Here is a 17,348-nt window from a genome sequence, read left to right as displayed (position 1 = left end):
ATTGGAAATGATCACTGGCAACTAGGAAGTTTAACATTATCCTCTATCCATTATGTAATCTCTTGGCAGAAATGATGCAAACTTATCTCCACCAAATGTATTCGCAGAGAAGGAGATTAACCTTTGCTAATAAATGCTTGTAAATACTTCATAGCATGCCCACGTCTGAAAAGAACAAAGAAAAGGAGAGAAAAAAGGAAAATGTGTGAGAAAAAAGAAGAAAAGAAAAAAATGGGTTTACCAGGATTTCTTACAATTTCAAAATAATGTTCCATGCATGGAACAGAAAGGAAGAAAAGACCAGCCTTTCCCTGATTGTGCACAGCTTTCTGGATGCAGCAACAAAGGAATTACAGCTTTTGTACCAAAGGGTTTGTGCAGGTGATAACTTCAAGATGTGAGCTCAGTGGTCGCCCTATTGGCTTTTCATGTGGTCTTGGCCAAGTCACATAATTCTGTATTTCAGCTTCCTTCATGCTCTAGCAGGAATAACTAAAGTCAGTTGACTTTTGGAACTATGCTTACTCATAGCACAATCTGAAGATTGCTCAATTATTATTATTTTGATTGTTTGGAGAGAAAAATAGAGATAAGTGAGAATCTTCCAACATCCAGTCTTAGACCAAGCTGGCATTAATCAGACTATTAGTGAAGATTCAGTGTGACCTGTGTGAACTGGTGTCCCTTGGGGCTCTGGTGGGTCCTGGTTACCCCATATCTGAGGAGTCATGTGGCTCACAGTGCTGACCTAAACTCAAGAAGAGGCTCTGAGGCACTGGTGGACACATAACTATGGCCAATGAAAGGATTCATACGATCCTTTCCAATTGTAAGGATAAAGACTATAAAATTGAAGCTTTCTAAACTAGCGGAATTTGTGTGTCTGCAGTTTTTTTATGTTGATTTGATTTTCTGCCTCCCAGAAAAGCTTTAGGGAAGCAGCCTGTTTCCCAGAATGAACAGTTCCTACTTTTCTCCTGATTTTCTCTCCCATTGCCTCATCCTATTCCCTACAAAACTTTGTGCTAGCTAATTGGCTTTCTGATGAATCTCTTAAACTTGCATGTTACAACATAAGAATGCTCTCCTCTTGTCAGAAGAAGCTATAAAAAGTAAAAATGTAAATAAGCAGATAAAATTGAAATTATCCAAGCATTGAGCCAACATCAGAAGGGAGAAAAGGAAGCATTAAAATGAACAAAATTCCAAGTCCTTGGACCTAGTGTATGCTGGCTTGATTGAAAACCAAAACCATTAGAAATGTTACAAAATGCTAATAGCAAAACCAGTGGTTTCTTAAATGAACATTTTAGTAAATCACAGTCATTTCATCTGCTCTCATGCATATCAATAGCATGCATTGCCTGAAAATAAAGTGCTAAAAGAAATGTGAAGATTCTGTTTACCAAAAAAAGATTTGTTGTGACAATTAAAGTATTTTCAAAATGATGTTTTAAAATATTATCCATCAGCCTAAGCACAGAGGAAGCACACAAATTGGCACTAATTTTCTTCTAGCTTGAAATAAATGGCTCATTTCAGTAAACTGTCTTGAGTAACCTTAGCAAGGGAATTCAAAGAAGCTTCTTGTGTGACTAAGGGGATGGAAAAATCTGGCACTTTGGAAGTCCCTGGGATGCAATAGCCATATATTTCTAATCCAAGTAACTTCATTAGTGCACTTTTGAAAGAACTGTAGCTGATTAAATGAAAATTAATCAGTAGAATTGATTTTGATTTCAGACTATCAGCCCAGACATTGTTAGGAACATTTGACTTATGGACAGATAACTTGCCTGCAATTTGGAAAAGCTGAAGTGCAGAACAGAACAAGACAGTTTGCCTAGAACAACTCTGGAAGGCTTGGCTTAGTTCTGTTTGGTATGATGTTCAGGATTCAGAATATTTTTTCATTTCATTTCATTCCTCCAGATGTGCAATAGTAACATCCCTAGTCTTTCTGCTAAGACACTGGACTGGCAGTTAAGGGAAATTCAGCTCCCAGCCTGCCTATGAGTATCCTTCAGATAAATCCTGCTTGCTAAAGGACTAATTTATTTCTTATTTTTCTTCCCTGCCAATAAAGACATGACCATAACCCTTCCCCACTTAGCCATCATGCCCTAGGATCTTTTCAGATAGTGTGATGATGGACAGCACCATTTCATTAAGGCATAAAGCATTAAATGCTATGAGGACTGGAGTTTTCAATGGATTCAGCTCAGACTGGGGCTGGCATTCACTGTTTGCTCACCAGTCTTCTATCTCTACTGTCCTCAGAACCTTGAAGATTGAGCTGGCCTTACTTTATTACTAAAATGGAATTATTCATGTGTGGGAAAGTCTATGCCTGAGAATATTGGTACAGATAACTTGAACACTGATGGCTTACAGTGACAGGCTCTTTTAGAATCAAGTCTACATTGAGGCTGAAACAGCAGGTCCTGCAAAATGCATGACCACATTCCCAAATAATTTCTGACGAGTGTCTTTTTCATCCCTGGGGTCAAATTCAGTGCTTCATTGACTTCAGTACATTTATTGAAGATACACAAACTATTCCGTGTTATAACCCTATAAGTGGAAGTTTAACTCTGAATCCTTTTACAAACCTAATTCAAAAAGTGATTTCAGTGGAGCTATACCAACAACTAGAAAACAGAGCAAGGAGACTGGGCCCTTTGATTTATCATAAAAAGGCCAATAAACAGAGCCTTGTGAACTGTGTAAGTGAGCCCAATAAAAGTGCTGCTGTGCTGAACACTGGTAAAGCATAGGAAAGATAAAAGTGAAACAGTGCAGACATCTCTGCTGTGCAAGTCTTGCTGCAGTATATTTTGTATTTTAGCAATATAAAAATATATTTAACCAAGTTGACAAAAAAAAAAAAAAAGGTTATGAAGGAATGCTATGTTGCGTTTCAACTCTCATTCAATTGAGCATTTGCTTCTGCGAGTCACTCCCAAGTGCTTAATAAAAGAGAAAACTGCTTTTGTCTAACCTTTGTTCTTTTTTTTCCCTACCCACTCTACTTTCTTCTTCTAGACTGACAGAGTGATTTTTTTAATAGGAATTGATTTGTTTCATCCATGATGAAAGGCTGCTTTGAAGACACTGGCACATATTTGACAACCACAGAAAACATCCCAGTTTCCTGAAAGTCTGTTGTCATTCCCTCGGTTCTTTTCCCAATGCTTTCTTACAAATGTGGATAACTCAAGTATCTTACTCAAACATGAGAGTTATGGATTTAGATTGATCTTAATTTTCTGTATACCAGAATTTCTTCCATTGTGCTTACTGCTCTGCTGGGCTGTGTCCTCTCATACTGACCTCAGCGTGCTTCAGCTCCATTAGAAACAGCCCGTCACACACAGAATTCATTGCCCAAATCTTTGTACAGCCTTATCAGCTGCTATTTGAGAGCAGTCATTCACCTAAGGCAGTCTCGCAACCCAAGATCTACTGGGCAAGTTTGATTGACCAGTCATTTCTCTACATGATTCTGAATATTATATTGACCTTAGAAGTAAAACTCTTTCTTTTAACGCTTTTTTTTATATTATGATTGCTATTCACTTTTAGTTCAAAATGGCTCATTGCTTCTGGTAGGAAATTGCTTTATCACAGCAACAACCCAAAATATCCCAAAGTAATGCACAAATTCAGTCTGCTACCCTTCTTTGCCAACAGGAGCCAACAAAGCACCACTGTCAGAAAGCAGCATGCGTGAATCATCTGTAGCAAAGCCTACATTCCAAATTTCAGGGAACATTAGTACCAATGACCTGCAGTGCTTTTCTAAGTGGACTCAACCATAGGCATGTACAGTTTTGCAATGTTTATCTGAAGGCTGTAGGTGACCTACCATGCTTTCAAAGCATCAAGCAGGCAAAGCAATAATAACTTTGTCGGCCTAGACAGACTGACGTGAACTTAACCCAGTAAATCCCTTTATGATGCATGGTCCACAAAGATATAACAGGTGACATTTTTGTCTCAGAAATTTGTTTCTAAATACACACACTGATCTGCATTGTCTGGACCAACAAAAGACTAAAATTAAATTACAGGCAATTTAGTAATTCCCATTCTCTAACCCTCCAAACATAACAAAAAACAAAACAATACAAACAAAAAAAAGAAATCAGGAAAAAGGTCAGGACATTTACACAAATAATTTCATAAATATCAAATTTGTATTTGTGCTTGGCAAACACCTAAGTACAATGGAGTAGGTATGTTTGCATGCTAAACAAAAGTCCTATCTGTTCTTAGGGTCCAGAGAGAATACAGGAACTGTGCACTGTTGACAAAAGAATGAAAGAATTAAAGAACACAATGAACACATCTAAAGCAAGAAATGAGGTTTATGTGTGAAAGTCAAAGCCATGGTCTTGCCCTTTTGAAGAAATTGAATTTAAAGATAAAAATACAATCTGAGTTCACACTGAGAATTCAGTAGGTTTCTACACAGACACACAGGGACCTGCTTACATAAAATCCAGTGAGAAACATGAACACAGAATAATTGGAATTGTGGATTTCTATTCTTAGCTGTGAGTCACTAATACTGAAGGAAATCAATGCAGAGCAATTTCATCGCGATTTTTTATGCTGAAGGCTGAAAAGGGGAGAATAATCTCTTTTTATTAGGTGCGCAACTCTTAAAAACACCATTGTGACGGTGTACATTCAGAAGTACTCTAACTTTGAGCAAGTGTTCTTCCAATTACTTCAGAAGAGTTTTCAAAATCCCAACAGAAAGCCACTGTCGAATTGTAGAGGTTTCACTGCACATGGCACCAGTAAAAGCTTGTGAACTAACAGCCTCCATGCTCTCTTGAACAAGATACATTTGCCCTAGATGTTGTCTCTACTTTCAAAAGAATTGATAAGAAAATAACCTAATAGTTTCACTGTACTCTGAGCTCTTTCTCTCCAATGCAGGCATGTCAATAGTTAGTTCTCCCCTCCACACATCAAGTGCTAACAGAGGAGGAATCAGCAGACATGGTTTGCTGGCTTGGCAGCCTTCCCTCAGCCTACCAACACCATACCATCAGACTGTCGAGCTTCTGGTGGTTCCTCTGGCTCCTCCTATCTCTCCAAATGGGTCTTGTCACTGGGATCTATGAATGCAGGTCCTCAGTCTCCCAAGGGATTTGCCAGTAGAGAACGTTCATCTGTATCACCAAGGGGTACTCACAAAGACCCACACATTAGTAATGAGTAAGGCTCTAGCAGATGACTTCCTTTGACAGCTTTTGAAAATATCTGACTTTCTTAGTGGCTTTTTTTTTTTCCCCTATCTTTATTAACTTTACCTTATAATTAGGTTCCATGAAGATGCATCTCCTCATTTTACTTAAAAGGTTCATCGACCCTCTGGCATGCTGTTATAACCCAGCAACCTGAGAGTACAGTAATTAGGACATTATAAAGCATCAAGTTGATCTGTGCATTTCTCATTCAGAGGAAGAGACGTGTTCTGTGTTGCAAAGAGAACTGGCTGAAGCAAGACAAGACCAAAGTGAAGGAAAAGATTAATATTTTAGAAAAGAAAGAGCAGATTATTCATAGGAAGAAGAGGTTGACTGGAGCATCACACTTTGAGAACAGATAAGGGTAGCACTGAATTTGCTTCAAGAACATACTAGGAGTAGAAGGTAAGAAAACAAAACAAAACAAAACAAAAAAAACAAAAAACAAAAAATGAAAACAAGGAAAATAGAGGAGAGAGAGAAAGGAAACATTTATTCTATGACTTTTGTTACACATTCCTACTGCACAGGACTGACCATAGCATATGTAATATGAAATTAATGTAATAAGAAATTAATCAAGAATCAACTCTTGTCACATTCTGCTCCTTCTGTGACCCATGATGTGAATGTGGAGCCGAACTGCCTTCACTACATCCATATAGTCATGTAATTCCACAAGGATATTCATGCAGATTCAATAGGCGCAACACAACCATCAGTAGCGATCACAGCACCCTTCCTAAAATTCTTTCCTCATGAAGACAACTGGCTCATTTTGTTCTTATTTATTATTGCATTGTTTTTCAGCCAATAAAAGAAGTAGAATGTGTCAAAATGTCTGACAACACCAGACACCAAACAGAGATGAAACTGCAGATACAAGATGGTGCTATACATCACTGTGAGTACAAAGATTTCAAGTACTTGTTTCAGACCCGAAAGTAATAGTTTATAAGCTACGTCCTTGGCTTTTTAACCAAGATACTGTTGCCATCAACAATAGTACACCGATCACTCTCCACCTACTAATATATGGCACAACATACTAAATCACGTGTATCATGCTCAGATCTGTGGCAAAGTGAAAAACTATACCTAATTGTATCAATGGAAAATGCAGTCCATTTAAATGCTAGATTTAAGGACAAGATTGTTAACAGTACGGAGATATCTTTAAAATCCTTTGGATCATCTTGGATTATCTCTTCAGCTTTTCCTCTTACATCACTTTTAATTTCCTTGACAATTAATCCTCTTGTACAGAAAGTTTTGAACAAACACTTTAATTTTTGAATTTTATAAGTGCTTTATGGCATGAATTAATTTCCACGATATCCATTTTCCCTTGTGTGTCTTTAGCAATTAAGCTCTGCAATTAAATTACGTAATGGAACCCACAAAATGCCCCTCCTTTTATAACACAGTTGCAAGTTATAAAACCCACGCACTATTCTTATTTATTTATGTATTCATTTTCTAGCAATCCCGATCGTCTTCTTCAGCATCAGTTATTTATCCTTGTAACTGCCTCATAAAAAAATAGGTGATATTCGTCTCGCTTGTAAATCCCGAATAAGTGTTGTTAACAATTACAGTTTACCAAACCGTTTCTGCAGGAGACACCTGTAAGTTCATCAATGAAATAAAGTGCGCCTTAAAGTCTAGTGCTATTCCTATTCATCAAAGCTTTTCCACTTTGTGGAAACAGGCACATTTTGAAAACATGTGTGTCTGGGGAATTCGGCTTGCTGCAACAGCAGAAACATTTTTCTTGCCAGCAGAGTTATATAGCCACATGAGGAGGGGAAGAGGACAGGAGGGGAGACAAGGGGAGAGAAGGGGAGAGGAGAAGAGAGAGGAGAGGAGAGGAGAGGAGAGGAGAGGAGAGGAGAGGAGAGGAGAGGAGAGGAGAGGAGAGGAGAGGAGAGGAGAGGAGAGGAGAGGAGAGGAGAGGAGAGGAGAGGAGAGGAGAGGAGAGGAGAGGAGAGGAGAGGAGAGGAGAGGAGAGGAGAGGAGAGGAGAGGAGAGGAGAGGAGAGGAGAGGAGAGGAGAGGAGAGGAGAGGAGAGGAGAAGAGATTCAAATTATCATCTTTATCAAGCGGGCTTTCTTTTTCTGTGTGGTAAGAACAACTTTCTCTCTAGATGGTAATCACAAGATCTATGTAAATGTGGGATGATAATTTTGCATTTGCCTATAGTGAAGCTCATACTAAGATAAACCTCAAAAGAAACATTCAGACAAAGGCGATGTTTTTATGGATCCCAGGTTCTGCACTCTCTCTCCATCAGGTTGCTACGTAGTCTTTCCACAGTCAGTGTAAGAACTCAGTTTGCAGTGAAAAAAGGCTCCCAGGAAGCTTTAGAAAAGTCTTCCTAATTAAAAATTATGCAATGTGATACATTTTCTCTGTTTAGATCATTGTCTAGTTCAGATCTGATCCCTAACCACTGCAAAATCTAAAATATAGTAGAGCCTATAGGAACCAATCCCTGTCTAAGCTGACAGAAAAGACTGGGAAACACCTGCAGAGGAATGAGGGCATTTGGAAGCATGTCAGAAGGATTAAATAAGGAAGAAGAGAACTGTGGGTCTTTGAAGAAGATAGCAGAAAGAAGAAAGGAACAGACTGAAGAAGATAACATAAATAATGTTTCAAAGCTGGGAGTGTCATAATCAGGTCAAAAGGCAAAAAAGATGGCTTTACCGATTTTTGTGCGTGTAGCCTGAAGGAGATCAGAGAGCATGTCGGTACTGCGGACAGGGAAGGATGTTAAGGGGTATGGAAAAGGAGATTTAAAATTGTTTCAGTCCAAGTTTTCCTACTGCAGCACTCAGAGTTTCAGTGTTTTTTCCTTACATCAGAGCATCATCATAAAAATATAAACAATATTCACAATTATTTCTGCTCCTCCTTTTTCTCCCAAACCTGCATTTCACAGTAATAAGTCATTTGTGGTGGTCAAAAAGACTACAGCTGTATTTATAATGGTGAACAGTCAGTCCATTTAAACAGCAGGTGCAACAAAAAGGCTTGAGTTTCTATTTTCTGTTAGCATTGCCCGCAAACATAATCTGCACTAGTTTAGGAACATCCCATTATGTCTGCCTGTGTATAGGGAAAGAGAGGAGAAAAAGAAGAATCTCATATGAATCTCTTTTAGTTGAGGAGTTGTGCAAGCTGTATTGCTTCTAACTCAAGTTGGTTTCCTAGTGTTTTCTCTTTAATCATTTATCTCTACAAATATACACATATTAGGAGAATGAAAGAACACATCTATTCAAATGGTGTAGAAAACAAAAATTCAGGCTGCCTTCAGAAATTTGTGTTGATGGACACAGAACTGGAGCAAAATCTTTCAGAGCCACCCTGGCATATAAACTCTCTGACTCAAAAGCAACTGGTGTCTGTAATGAACAATTATTTTTTGTATGGACTGGCCACTGCTAAGGACAAAACTTGAGGTTAGCTAGTGGGCCTTGCAAGCATTTGCTGGCAACAGAGAAATACTAACTCCAGTGTCCTTGGTTCCTCCAGATTAGGGGTTTTCTGCATTGTCTGCATGTCCCTTTCCAGTCTTTGCCGTTCACCCTCTCACTGCTTTCCTAGTAGCTCTTCTTCAGTTCCTCCTTGTACACCCACAATGGCCCTGATCCCTGCCTGCACTGCTCCAGTACTTAGTCTTATCTGCTTTGTAACTTTGCTCTCAGCCCTTTCCACTGGAGCACTGTTTTCTCACCTCCTGGGTCCCCTCCCTAATTTGTACCCCAGGTTTCCACACTGTTTTTTTCCCATAGACTTCTCTGCACTGACATCAGGTGCCTGCATGCTCTGCTGTGCTTGCTGAGTTCTAGCAGGGAAAGCAATGGGAAAACTAGAGATCCACCTCTTCTTGAGAACTATTCTCATACACATATTATCATTCATATTTTCATGGGAAGAAAGGAAGGAAGGAAGGAAGGAAGGAAGGAAGGAAGGAAGGAAGGAAGGAAGGAAGGAAGGAAGGAAGGAAGGAAGGAAGGAAGGAAGGAAGGAAGGAAGGAAGGAAGGAAGGAAGGAAGGAAGGAAGGAAGGAAGGAAGGAAGGAAGGAAGGAAGGAAGGAAGGAAGGAAGGAAGGAAGGAAGGAAGGAAGGAAGGAAGGAAGGAAGGAAGGAAGGAAGGAAGGAAGGAAGGAAGGAAGGAAGGAAGGAAGGAAGGAAGGAAGGAAGGAAGGAAGGAAGGAAGGAAGGAAGGAAGGAAGGAAGGAAGGAAGGAAGGAAGGAAGGAAGGAAGGAAGGAAGGAAGGAAGGAAGGAAGGAAGGAAGGAAGGAAGGAAAATTCAACTAGAGCCCTACTATAATTGAAATTCACTCTGCAGCAAACTCTCTGCAGCAGCTCACTCTTGAGTGAGCTTTTTCAAGAACTCTGTGGTCAGTAGTAAAGCATGTTTACGGGCTTTGACCACAGATGAATTTAATGATAGGTGATTTTATTTTTAAAAAGGAGGAAATATGAACTTCCGTTTGTTTGGAATGCCTACAGTCCCACTTCTGGGAGCCAGCACAGCCATACCAAATATATCACTGTCACTGTTTGAAACACAACCTCAAATTTATGGCAGGCTCAGAGCCCTGAAATAAACATATAACAAACAGTTCTGGGAGTAATAGAAGCAACAAAACCTGATTTATTATGGATGAATTATGGTTGAATTTGCTAACAAACTAAGCTCTGAGTAATGCTTTTCCCTCAGTTGAGACAGACAGAACACTTTTTTTCACATGTGGCCAGCCTGGTGCAATTAGGGATGAGGTCATCATCCTGTCCTTTACTGGCGTCCCTGTTTTATCCAGTTAGTTCTAAACTTCAGACCTGTGAGAAAATAGTGTGCCTAAGTCCTGCAGTTCTATGTCAAATTCAGCAAACTAGTTTGTAAGTTACTGGAGGAGATATATGCCTATATGTATTCTCTTCACACAGAGAACAGTGGGAACAATGAATCGTAGAGCAATTGCAGGAAAGTGGAGATTTTTTTTCACCATTTTCCAAGCACTGACATGCTTTTTGCTTTTTGAGCAATATCAATCATATCTACTGACTTTTCAGATCATACCTGAGCTATTTTTAGGTCACAGAAATATGACATTTATATTGTAACATGAGGGATCTTCACGTACCCCAGTGAGAAATAGCCATTTGTAGAAGAATATGTCAAAGCCAGTCACATGTAGATGATGCTACTGACTGCTAATACATGTTTATCCAGCAGAGGCACACATACTAAGCTGTGTGGTACTCACACACTGGGAGCTTTTGGGTCAAGCAATGGAAGGCCTTTCAACTTTGTTTCTTCTTTGTTTCTTGTATATCTTACCAAGACTATCCAGTATAAAAAATACTGGCATCTCTGAAATGATTTCTCCGGATCCCAGGAGCTGCATTCAAAATAATGGTATATTCCCAGAAGTAAAATTTACACTGTAGGGAACAAATGATTCTGGAACTCAGTGACAATGAAGACAGAGACTTGCTAATGAGAAGTACTAGAGTGTGAAAATTACTATGGATATAGGCAATGAAAACAAAGAACTAATAAGGCAGATGGAATAACCTCAGAATGCTGAATAACCTATAGCACAGCACCCTTTATATCCTTCAGAAATGCCAGCAGTTGTTTGAGTAGAAGTGATCATGTAATATACCTACTGATATTATACCATCCAGTATGAAAAAACATTTCAGTCCTCTATTCTTACTGGGTATCCACCAATATATGTTTGAACACCTGTTCTGTTCTACCTTGTCCTGCCCTATCCCATCCTTACCTATTCTAATTCTATCATAATTGTCATTTTATAGTTTTTAAAATAAAATTCAAGATAATTTCACAAAGTATAAAGTGGGTTCTTACACTTTTGGAACTACAAGTGGGCAGATGTAGAACACGGAGCCAGAGGAGTGTCCAGAGGAGGGTCACGAAGATGATCAGAGGGCTGGAACACGTCCTCTACGAAAAAAAAAAGGTTAAGGGAGTTGGAATTGTTCAGTCTGGAGAAGAGAAGGATCCAGGCATCCCCTCAAACATTCTTAGGGCTGGAAAATTATTCCACCCACAGTTATTTTAAACGTTGAGTGTGCTGACCTTTAAAAATCAACAACACTTTGTGGATTTTCCCTTAACTTGCCCCACAGTGACAACTGTGATAACGTTTGGTGGAATACCAATATTTTGGACCACAGGCTCAGTAAACAATTGTTCCAGTAGCTTCTTATTTACACTCAGATTCCCCTTCAAGTATGGACCACTATTGTGGGAAGTGCAAGATGTTATTTGTGAGACTGGTTCTGGCACATTGATAATAAAGTTACCCTATCTTGAGGCCTACAAAGAGAGCTGCTGTAAATTTCATCATCTGACTATGGTACAAAAGTGGCTGTGATTTTCACAGATGGCTCCAGTTGGCACTTAACATATAGAATAACTGTGCTGCTTTGAGGTCTGAGACAATCAGTAGTCTTATCCAAATAACACATGACATTGGGAACAGTACAGCCTACTAACTTGAAAACATTTTTAGATGCAAATGCTGCTTCTGCTCCGTCTCCTATTTATTATACACTTGTAAAACTGGGCTGTTGGTGAACTCTGGTCCAGCAGAAATGCTCACCCAAGTCTGTCTTTCTCATGGCCTCAAGTGTACTTTGAATTAGGCCTTAGTACAGGTGCTTGTTAACTGAGCAGAACAGTTGCATGAAATTGGAACCAAACTGTATAAAAATTATGAGCCAGGATATTTTGCAGTGCCTTTCATATATACATATATGTAATTGTTCTTCCGTGCAGTTTAAAATAGGATTCCTCTACATAACTGATACATGGGTTGGAAGTACTATGAATCCGTATGTATATCTGTGCATTAATGAATCTGTAAACAGTACACAAGAAAAGTCAAATCTTGTGGCTGACTCATTTCAGGGGCTAAAAATTACATTGATCTCAATGATTAGAAGAGTTATTTCGCATTTCAGAGGCATCTGAACTGTTTGCTGTAGTTAGAATTGTCCATTGAATAACATCTGATAGAAAATCACCGAGTGATTCTAGTCATAACTCTAAGGAGCTGGGGCTTCACCTGAGCACATCAAAGCCCTAAAACATTAAAATACACCACTGTCTCAGTGCAGTGAGTTTCAGTGCAAAAAGAAGGCCCATCAATTTGAGTATGAGATGAAGCCAAGTGGAAAAGTAAGAAAAAATCATTGGGCATCTTTAGAGAATCAGGCTGTAGATTACCCAGCTGTTCCTGCGCTGCTTTTGAGGAAGCTGCTGATAAACCATGAATCATTGTCTAGACATCATAAGCCACATGATTCATGTGGTTGCCTCTATCACATCTATTCCTCCAAAAATATGATGTGCTACTTACTCTGATTTCCAATAACTGTAAGGGTTGACTAAACTCAGTGTTGAAGGAATTTTATTTTCATGGTGTGGGCCTCACCTTTTACAAACTGAATTTTTAGTATATCACCTGCACCGGCAAAGTCTCTGACCAGCTCTTATTAGTTCCTTCCTGTTTCTTTTCCCTATATATAGACCTTGCCCTCAGTTTACCCCAAGATTTCCGTGAAATCAAAGATTTCAACCTAAATCTTAAAATCCTGAGATTAAAATAGGTGTGATGCACACCATCCTGCGCAGTGAGTCACATTACTTCTCATAGTAGGGAGGCACTGAGAAGGGCAGCATTTAGTGCAGTCCCTTTTTCTTTCAGTCACCATCTGTATTCTTTCCTGCTGCTGTTCTGTACCCTTGCAATATCTGTATTGGAGAGTACATTAGAAAAGAGGAAAAGAAAGGGTGAAATAGATTTTCTTCCTTTCTGGTGCCATTTCTTTCCCCCACTGGTTTCTGTATGAGGATCAAAGTTATATAGCAAGATAGCAGGAAAAGGTATAAAATGTTTGTCCTCTGGTTTCCTGCTGCTCTGAGACTCTTTTTCCCTTTGTTTTTTACAGCATCAGTAGCCTCATTAACAAGGGGTTACAACCCCTTTACTTGCCAACCCTGGTTCTCCAAGGAGTCTCCCTGTCTTTGATTACCTGCTTTGCTACCACTGCATGTTCAAACTAGGCCATTTTCCAGCCAATCTGACCTGGTCAACAAAACAGGAACATTCCTAGCCTGAAGGTACATCTCTCTTATAGGTTTCCTTCCTGGATGAAGGCATCCTCACACAGTGCAGATGTTCCCCAGCTGCTCCTTTACTCACCTTGTTGAGTAGCTGAGACAAGGAGATGAAATAGGATCAGGGAGGCACCTGCAGCACCTGATGCCTTGGGCATTTAGGGTGGTTGCAACAGACAGACCTATGGATCACTCACCTTAAGCAAAAGTGGTCTGTTCAGTAAATGACAACTAGAAGAAACAAGCAGTCAAGATTTTGGAGTATGTGCTCCCTCTCTCTCTTATTGTAAGTGCTGTCTTTGCTATATAAGAATGTGTGGATTTGGATCCGCTCCAGAAACACTGAAGGAAAACATGCAAATATAAATCAGCTGAGTACAGAAATCATGGAAACCACCATTCCCAGCCAGTGAAGGAAGATGACAAGGGATTTACCAGTAACCATTGCAAGTTCAGAAAATCGGTGGTATGTTATTTTCTGCCACAAAGGGACACAAAAATTTTCCAAGGGATGGGACATTTTTCCTAGGAGGACAGGCTGAGAGAGCTGGGGCTGTTCAACCTGAATATTGTTCAACCATGTTCAACCTGAAGGCTCAGAGGAGACCTGTTAGTAGCCTTTCAGTATCTAAAAGGGGGGCTATAAGAATGAAGGGGACAGACTCTTTATCAGCGTCTGTGGTGACAGGACAAGAGGAAATGGTTTCAAAAAAAAGAAGGAAGATTTACATTAGATATAAGGAAAAATCTGCCCTTAACAGTGAGGGTGGTGAGGCATTGGAACAGGTTGCCCAGAGATGTGGATGCCCCATCCCTGTAGACTTCTGATACTACTAGGGGTACTAAAAGAGTTAATAGCAACCTGATTTCCATTTTGATGCTGGGAACATTGGCCACTGCAGTACTGGATGAGCCCATTCATGCTCATCACAGCACTGTACATATCCCACCTATTGTGAGATTCCTCACTGCTGTGGTCTTTTGAGCATTCACAGGATTTTCAAGGAACAGAATTTATGATTTTCACTATTAGGTAAAGGAAAATTTCATGCAGGCATGCTGCTTTGTCTCAAGACAAGCTGTGAATGTGATATCATCCACATGTGTTAGGTGGGAACCACATACAGCTTCCACAGAAGTTTGTCCAGCAGTCACTAACACTCACTTCAAGTGGTAAACTCCTAGTCATCCCTATAGGAATGAGGTAAAGTCATTGGGCAGGCTCATGATACTCATGCTAACGTAGATGCCACTACTACCACAAACTGTTCTCTGCTGAGATATAGCTTGAAATCACTTTCTCCTCATTATCGTTTTCTGCCCACCGCACAGATAAAGGAAATCTGCTCTATCTCAGAAACCCACTTCCTTGTGTGGATGAAAGAAAATGCCACATTCCATGAAAATCAATTAGTTACTGGAACAATTTTAGCAGAATTAAAAAGAAAGACAGAAAAAAAAAAAAAAAAAAGAAAAGAAAAAAAAAAAAGGAACTGTAAAGAAAGCTGCAATCTGCAGTCTCAGCATATTTACATGTTTCCTTGATTGTGTAAACAAGGTTGAATTGACAGGTAAAATAGCAACGTCCATTCTGTGTGCCTTTGAAAATAGCTGTCAAGGAAAATCAAAAAAGTAAGCTCTAAACAGCACTGTATCTTAAGTAGCTCTCAGTTATGCTTTGTTCCTGTTGCACTGCCGTGGCACAAATGGGCTATTGAACCAGCTGAAAATGCCGATCACCTTCAAGGGACAGATAAAAACAGTCTCAACTAGACAGAGATCATTTCTCACTTATGGATCATGACTGTAGCAAGGCTGGGGAAAGATCCTCCACCTCTGGGCACTGATTTCTGTACTAATTAATATGCAGGTAACACAGATGCAATCAGTGCGCTCCAGCATAGGCAGAGATTGCAAGTGAGCTTAGTACATCCCCATTTTTGAAACTAAATTGCAAAAATTACCAAATTCTGTTTTTCTCTTCCTATTAGCTGCTTGAGTTGACCAATCAGACCAATTCTGCTAGCAAGCTCACTCTTGACTAAAATTACACCAAAATTAGAGGCCTCTAGAATGATGCTCTGCTTTACACATACTTAAGCCCTGATTTACAGAATGCGGATAAAATGGTGATCTAAGTCCTTTCTACTTCTGTGTATAGTATCTAGCAGACATTTCAAAATCCTAACCTTCTATCAAACCTTCCTGTCAGCAAGGTAGCTGGCAGATGATCTCTCACATGGGCATTTAGGCAGACTCAGAACCATTTAGGAGATTCTGAACAGCCTTTTTTTTGCCTCTAGAGCCCAATTTGAAGTGGAAGTCATACCTACTAGAAACTTTTTGTCTTTTCATAACTTTTTGCACAGGAAAGAAAGGACTATGAGCTACATACAGTTTTGCTCCAGAGTGCATTGCCATTTCAGTCTCAAAATATGGACACTCTCCTAACATATGCATCTTCAAATAGACATTCTGAGCTACTATTTCTACTTATTTGAAGTACCTTATTGATATGTAAATGATCATGATCTACTATATCCTTGTTAGCTACTGTGGGCCAAAAGAGAATTAAAACCTCAAGATTAGCTTGGGACTGCTGTGTTGCTTTAGGTGTAATTCCCCATGAAATACATGGCAGTCAGACACTTTGGTAGAGCTGACCCTGAATTCATAACAGTGAAGGTTCTCTACATTTAGTGACTGCACAAGGAGACTCTTGTTTCATGTCAGTCAGTGTGCCAAGCTTCGCAGTTTCCTTCATGTGTGGACTTGGGGACAGTAGTTCCATTCCAACTTAACATTACAAGACAGGAAATGACAGATTATTGAAACTTCATAAATCTATTTTCATTTTATTTCTCATATTTCTACCAAAGCCACCTTTGGACAACAACCACAAAGAGCAGAGGGCTAAGAGTTCTGCTGTGGTGGCTGTCCCCCATTGCTGATACAAACTCTTTTTAACCCACACAATACAGCATAGGTAGAAAGGATGCACAGTCTTCCAGGAAGCTTCTCATCTGCTTTTCACTTCCTTCAGAAGGAAAGGCTTTCTCTGCATGCATTTTAAACAACGGATGAAACCAAGCCTGAAGATTGTTTTTTCCTTATGCAAAATGAATGAATAATTAATTATCCAGGGAGTGATCTGTGTAGATCCCAACTCTGAGAAACGCTGGCAACTGATGTAGTCCTCAAGTCTGAAAACGCTTCATGAACATGAGTAAAGTCTCTGCTTGAATATTTATGCCTTATCCCACATCATATTCAGCTTATAATCCTGCTGTTGCTGAAGTATGCAGCCAGTAGATCCAAAGCTGATAATTCATGGCACAAGTGATGACAATACATTTAAAATAATGCACATGATGTGATTGCCTGTAATTTCACTGAAATAATGGGCAATTATACATACACAGTATGAATTAGACTAGTTGTAAAAGAGTCAAGGGGGTGGGTTGCAAATATTGTAAATATTCAGTGTTTGGCAAATACTCAAAATTTAGCAAGAGCTAATAAAGCCATTAGAACATAGCTGAAGGAAAAAAAGAAGTATTCCATACAATCAAAGTGCTCAGAACCATGCAGACCTTGATACATAATCTTTATTTCTTGTTCAGTAAATGCAGTAGTTTTACCACCCCTGTCACTGTGACCTGGTCTCTCTTTCTCATCTATGCTCTTGCTGAGCTATCTCACTAATGTTCCCCATTCAGGTGTTTTACCAGCATGCTCATTCATCTGTCCCATCAACATCTAATGGGTGCCTTAAGATAGACCCAGCTTAACAGCAAGCCAAAAAAAGAAAAGAAAAAAAGAAAAAAAAAAGGTTCCCCATATCTCCTGCAGACTTTCTACTATTTTTGAAGACAGACTGCTTCAAAAGAGCCCTCAGGTCTGGAAGAGTCTT

The 17,348-nt window shown here is 39.5% G+C and overlaps 1 protein-coding gene across 5 annotated transcripts in view; it reads right to left on the bottom strand.

Moving 5' to 3' along the window:
* The window catches only part of LOC107324988 (uncharacterized), a 364,407-nt gene that overhangs the window by 161,092 nt on the left and 185,967 nt on the right, over window positions 1-17,348 (bottom strand). For 3 of the 5 annotated variants that reach the window (XR_014946938.1, XM_085549905.1, XM_085549910.1), the window contains one exon: window positions 11,159-11,254. The exons of the other annotated variants lie outside the window; for them this stretch is intronic. Coding sequence is in view for 2 of the 3 variants with exons in the window: in XM_085549905.1 (XP_085406031.1) it covers window positions 11,169-11,254 (86 nt within the window). In the remaining variant the exon portion in view is untranslated. The remainder of the gene's footprint in view (window positions 1-11,158; window positions 11,255-17,348) is intronic. 5 annotated transcript variants of the gene reach the window in all.

The sequence above is a fragment of the Coturnix japonica genome, chromosome 1, assembly GCF_054131305.1.
Source record: "Coturnix japonica strain WE chromosome 1, WE-NBRP24, whole genome shotgun sequence".
Classification (NCBI taxonomy): Eukaryota; Metazoa; Chordata; class Aves; order Galliformes; family Phasianidae; genus Coturnix; species Coturnix japonica.
Note: the sequence above shows the minus strand (reverse complement) of the source record. Positions and strands in the feature narration are given on the sequence as shown.